We start from the raw sequence: 6,350 nt of genomic DNA on the forward strand, positions 1-6,350 counted from the left end.
CGACCGTAACTGCACCAAAGGGGAAAATGCCTGACAGCCGAGAAGGCTGTCACTGGGTTACTGGTTTTGTTTGTTGTTACTGCCATAGTTATTGTTGTTTGTTTGTCTTGTCATACATATATATATATATATATATTTTAGTAAAGAACTGTTATTCCTATTCCTCATATCTTTGCCTGAAAGCCCCTTAATTTCAAAATTATAATAACTCGGAGGGAAGAGGGTTGCATTTTCCATTTCAAGGGAGGTTCCTGCCTTCCTTGGCAGACACCTGTCTTTCAAACCAAGACAGCTGTCCCAGGGGAAGGTGATGTCACAGGGATGCAGGTGGTGGCAAGCAAGGGCTGTGCCAAAAGCCAGCAGGAGGAGTAGGAGCACCAGGGCACCATGCTGCAGGCAGGGCTGTGGGTGCTGCATGGGTGTTGCTGGGCAGGAGCCTGGGCAGGCTTGGGGGTGGGGGAGGGTAAACACTGTGCTTGGATTGCTTCTGGGCAGCCAACTTTATATGGTTCTGTGGCTTTCCTTTCATCATCGTCTAGACAGCATTTCTGTTTACATTTTCAGTTTTGCTTTCTTTTTACTTTCTCCTGAGGGCTGCTGTCAGAGTGTGGGGGAAGCCTGGCACCCATGTGTCGCATTAAGAGTATGGATTTGACTTTTGTCTGACAGAGCATTTTCAAGGACTTTCACTGAGACAGTTTCACAAAGTCCAATATAGATAGTTTATTGAGGCGACAGATAGATTCAGAATTGCTGTTGATAAATGCTCTTGCTGTGTTTACACTAAATAGCCTAAGGCTAGCCAATGATTAATTAATCTAAGAATTCACAGTTCACTAACCTTAACTTCACATTTAATTAAGCTTACTTTCACCCAGGTGTCATCTGCTAAATGCAATTTCTTACCAGAAGAGGCATCCTTGCTAAGGGAGAAAAGAGAATGAGTCAGACCTGTCAATCTGCCCAGCAATCAGTGAAGTGTCTCCTCTTAAGGAGGTGTTTCTCCTCTCCACCAAGTGTTTGCAAAGGACCAGATTTATAATCTTGAGGAGGTGAGACTAGGTCATAGTTTATAAACTTCTAACAAGACTTGTTATGGGTGGATAAGCGAGTATGAGGCTAATGTCTGGTAGAGAGGCATGGGTGCTCTTCTGTGAGGCTTCTGTGGTTGTTTTTCTAGCTTCATTGAGACATCAAGCTGAGGCCTTTGCTTCACCCCAGACATCATTCAGTTGTTAAGATAAGCATGCCCTTGCTCAAGCCAGGTGCAAAATAAGCAAGTGGCTCAGCTCATGTTCTTGCTCAACTAGTCTCATCAATTTTCCACATTTTGACATAGCAAGCCTGGCAGTTTTCTACACTGTGCTGTTATGGTTCGGTGGATGATGAAAGCATGGTGGCAAAGGCTTTTGGGGTAGCTGTAGTGGGTATGCATTTTAGGGTTTCCTTTTTGTCTCTTTTGTGAGTAGTCTTGCTTGGTTTTATTTTCAAGTTTGTCTGTCAAACAACATATATTTTTCTTATTTCATGCTCTTATTGTTTGTATATATGAGTTAATGTGTTTTCTTCTATTTCTTATAGACAAACATTTTTAGTTTTTTGGTCTTCTTTTTTTTCCCCACCTTTCCCTGCAGCATCTACAGCCTTGCTGGTGAAAGAGTGAAAAAAAGAGTGTTTCCTCTCTCTGCAAATATCTTGAAGAATGTTTTTGGGGTCATCTGCCATTCCCCCCCAGTTTTTTCTCAGCGTGTTGATATTTATAAATAAATGCATAAATGTTGTGAAGGTTTTTTCATCAACTATTCATGCAATGGTTGTGGTTTCTAGATTTTGGGGTATTCTTATTGTGTTTTGAATTTGTTGTAGAAATTAGGCAACATTAGATGTATGGGAGGCAGGAACTGGTGGAAATATTTGTCTTTGACATGGTGGTCTGTTTACATCTGGAAAGTGGGCAGAGTCCCAAGTGCAAGTCGTCACTGCTTCCAGGGAAGCTTCCAGTAGTGAGAGGAACTGGTGGCTGCTGATACAGTGAGTTGGGGGAGGGGTGTGTGTATGTCTTTTAAAATTTAATTCAATTTCTTAATGGCTATGTTCATGCCATAAATTTTCACTGTGTTGTGTTTTGGGAATTTTGTTTGTTTGTTTTAATTTTGGTGTGTATTACAATTGGGATATGCTATCTTTTCTGTTAGTCTGTTGCAGGCTGCCTGTGTAGTAGAGATCTTATAAATGCCTTAGCTGGTGTGTGTGGTACCTAGCAAGCTGCTTGGTGGAACTTACATCTATTACATCAGAACACTTATTGTTTTTCAGTCCTTTTCTGTCTTGCATTTTGAGTCTATTCCTGATATTTCAGTTTTGACTTTAGGCACCTTCTCCTGCATGCCTTCTGTAGGTCAGGAAATACCCATGTTTGAAGAGCAGAGTATCTCTTCTGATGTTTTCTTATGGGCAGGCATGAAATGTAAAGATAACTGGTTTGCACTCGTATTTTCTAATGATTTTTGTTTTGAATGTGTGTATGCACAGGTGTGTGGGCTAGGGATATTCAGTGCTAATGTGATTTTCCTGTCGTGGTTTAATGACAGCCAGGCACCAAGACCCAAGCAGCAGCTCGCTCACTCCCCCACCAGAGGGATCAGGGTGAAAATAAGAAGAGTAAAACCTTGAAAACTTGTGAGTTGAGATACAGACAGTTTAATAGGAAAAGCAAAAGCTGCACACACAAGCAAAGCAAAACAAGGAATTAATTCACTGCTTCCCATGGGCAGGCAGGTGTTCAGCCACCTTCAGGAAAGCAGGGCTCCATCATATGTAAATGGGGACTTGGGGAGACAAATGCCATCATTCCAAATGTCCCCCCCTTCTTCCTTCTTCCTCAAGCTTTACATACTGAGCATGTCATATGGTCTGGAATATCCCTTGGGTCAGTTGGGGTCACCTGTCTGGGTTGTGTCTCCTCCCAACTTCCCACGCACCCCCAGCCCCCTCCCCAGCATGGCCATACTGATGCCTTAGGTTTTAACTTTTATATTTTTCAAATCCTGTACTGCCTAGTGTGTAACTGAAGTTTCTTGTAGCCTGTTTACTGTTCTCTCATGCTAGTTAGACATAACAAGCCTCTCCAAGCTTGTTCTCCAAGGACACCCAGATTGTCCTAGGCCCAAAATGTGTAAACTAACATCTTAAGAAGGGGGCTAAACTTGGGGAAATTACATCATTAACTGAAGTTTTAATTGGAGAATTAACCCTGATATGCAAATGGACCAAACTTATAAAAGTGTGAAGAACTCGTGACTCAGGGTCTATCTTGGGTGTAGCCTTTTAGCTCCCCAGGGTGTACCTTGGGGGCCCTTCAAATAAATACCTACCTTTATTCCCTTATTCTTGTCTAGTCTCTGTTTTTAGGTGGCCATCTCAGGCATCAGTACAAGGAGCAGAAAAGACCTTGGTTCTGTGTAAGCCCTGCTCAGCAATAGCAAAAACATCTCTATATTATCAACCCCGTGTTCAGCACAAATCCAAAACACAGCCCCATACCAGCCACTGGGAAGAAAATGAACTCTACCCTGGCTAAAACCAGCATATTCCCTACCTGATGGGCAGTGGGAATAATTGCAATCCTTAGATCCTGTTCTCATGTGGATTTGGTTATATTTTTTCTTGTTTATATAGGGAAAAAATGCTACTGTGTCAGTTCCAGTTCATGTCCAATGAATCCTGTTCAGATCTCTTCTCCAAATATGTTTTTTGTGTTATGATGTTCCTCAGAAGGAGATGGGAGTGCTACTTTTGAGTAACCTACAAAGATTTTTAATAGGGATTTGGTTGTGTTTTGTTAAGTGATTCATGCTGGAGATGCTGAGGTGGAATTACCTGGGAAGGAAAGGAGGATGAAATATGACACTGTTTCAAATTACAGAAAACACCTGCAATACTAAATCTTTGCCAGATGGTTTCATGTTCAGTGATGGAGGACTGGGTTTAGGAGACAGGGGAGGGATGCACAGAAATGCAGCAAGGTGGAAGGTGCTGGGGAATTTGCAGAGAGGGGTATGAAGGAGGAGGATGCTTTTCCAATGTTGAAGGCTGTGTGGAAATTAATACATAAGTGGTTAAGGCATTAACTCTTTGTGCTGGTTTGAAGGCAAGCCAGCAGGAAGAATTAACTCCACACAAACATGTTGCAAGAGATTCCAACTCAGAACTACAATTTAATAGGACAATTACAATAATGGCAATACTACAGGAACACTGTCTTAAACCAACAAAGTCAGAATATGACCTGACACCCTGTTGGTCAGGGTGGTGATAGCAGTCCAGTTAAACAGTGGTTGCAGTCCTGTTGGAGTGATGGATGTGATGTTGTCAAAGCAGTGATCCTGTCGAAAGGTCTGGTCCTTCCTTGGAGGTCTAGTGTTGGTATTGTGGTGTCCCAAGCCCCAGACTATATACAGGTAGAAATGTTCGGTACCTCCCCTGGGCAGGGCATGTCACAATAGGATGATGTAATTCATGTCATGCTGGGGAGTCCTTGATGGCCCATTAACAGAGATGGCTCCCCTTTAGGCTGTGCCATTGGGCAGCTGTTGAAAACAACCGACCATTAACAGCTCATCAGAAGGTGATATAGGTGGTGATAAAATAGTTACATTGTAACACAAGACACTCTTGATGGATTGGAGGTCATGAGGAGAAAACCGTGAGAATTAGGAGGAAAATTACTTAGTAGAGTACCAGCCTCACATGTGGAGTTCACCCAAAGAGGGAAGGGCAAACTTTTCTCCTTTTGTCCCAAACTGAACACAAAACATTGCTTTGGTTTTGCTGGCATGTCCTGTCAAAGTGTGAGCTTTCTAGGGTGAGGATTTTCTTACCTTCCTGTAGAAGAATGATCTAAGGCAGTGGTCTCCACCTTTTTTGAGTGCACCACCTCATCAGCAAAAAAATTGTGAGCACTCCCAATATATTTTTATTTATAAATATGTATACTATTGTACTAATATATATATTATAAAACATACATGAAAATAAAAAAGGATAAAAATAAAAAAAAGGATAAAAAATTTTTATTTTTATGTTCTATTTTTAATTTTTTTAAATTTTATTTATAAATGTTATCGAAAACAATTTCTTCATGCACCCCAATGGATTGTCTTGTGCATCTCACTTTAGAGACTACTGATCTGAGTTCTCTTGTAACACAGTTTAAGTAAATTTTCCAGTCATCAGGTGGTAACTCTTTTTCAACAGTTTTTTTTAATATTTGTGCTGTTTTCCTAGCTGATGTTTTTTACTTTTAGAAAACAGAGCATGTTAAAACCTTTAGACTACATCCACATTGTGATTATGGTCCTGGCTTGAACCTAGGTCTTTGGCCCCTGATGGTCTGTTGCTCTTCCAGACACAGTCTCGCTGGAATATGACAGCTAAGAGCTGCGGGTTGGGAGGGGTAAGCGTTTAGTCGTTGCCTTTAATTTACCATTAAGATATTAAGTATTTGTATATGATATTAAAAATGTCTGTAAAATAGGTTTATTTTGAAGTTGAGGATACAGGTAAATCTTCAGCTATGCTGTAAATGATAAGGTCAGTTTCTGCTCAAACTTCCTTTAGTTCTTCCTTTTAAAATTTTCTTATTCTTATAAGAAATATAAGGGTTATATTATAAAAAGTATAAGGGTTCATAAGAGTTGTCCAGTTCTGTTATGGTTTCAGCATTTCAGCTATTAATAAATGATGTCGTCTTTTTCTAAGGATTACTACGGAATTACATTCCCTGCTCCTGCAACCTTGACAGGCAGAGATGGAAGCCTTGCTAACAACCCCTACTCAGGTGAGTGTTATTTAAACATGAGGATGGTGAGTGAGATGTGCTGATCATCCTGCTGTTGCTGAAAAAGAAGTTGTTTTCCCCTTCTGTAGGCAGTTAAACCCATCCATCCAAACTAGCCAAACAAAAGCAGGCATCTTTCTCTCGACCCTGACATTGATTAGGTTTTTTTAATGATTTTTTTTCTTCATGGTTTTGGTCAGTAATTCATATGTGACTTGGAGGTTCTTGGGAGTAAGTTGGATACCCTTTGAGAATAAGTGCAAAATTGTTACAAATTTAAATGGTAGTGTCATCTAGTGTCCTTCCCAAGCACATAGAAGTGCTTGAAAAATATTCCATAGCTTAATCATTCTTCTTGAAATTTGACTGGCCTGCTTTCCTGTTAGTGCTATTTTAGTACTTGTATGTTCTCAGCAGGAGCTGCGTCTAGCAGGCTCCCCCTCACCCTCTCCAAATCTAATGGCCTTCATTCCTAAAAGCATGTGGTCTAAGAAGCCCTTGTTCATTCCTG

At 40.8% G+C, this 6,350-nt stretch overlaps 1 protein-coding gene across 1 annotated transcript in view; it reads left to right on the forward strand.

The window, feature by feature from the left end:
- LOC103617802 (ubiquitin-associated protein 2) overlaps positions 1 to 6,350 on the forward strand; it is a gene marked incomplete at its 5' end in the record, with an annotated part of 103,260 nt that overhangs the window by 81,102 nt on the left and 15,808 nt on the right. Inside the window, one exon of the mRNA XM_017737465.1 lies at positions 5,761 to 5,839. Coding sequence (XP_017592954.1) covers positions 5,761 to 5,839 — 79 coding nt within the window. The remainder of the gene's footprint in view (positions 1 to 5,760; positions 5,840 to 6,350) is intronic.

This window comes from Corvus brachyrhynchos, unplaced genomic scaffold, assembly GCF_000691975.1.
Source record: "Corvus brachyrhynchos isolate BGI_N302 unplaced genomic scaffold, ASM69197v1 scaffold186, whole genome shotgun sequence".
Classification (NCBI taxonomy): domain Eukaryota; kingdom Metazoa; phylum Chordata; class Aves; order Passeriformes; family Corvidae; genus Corvus; species Corvus brachyrhynchos.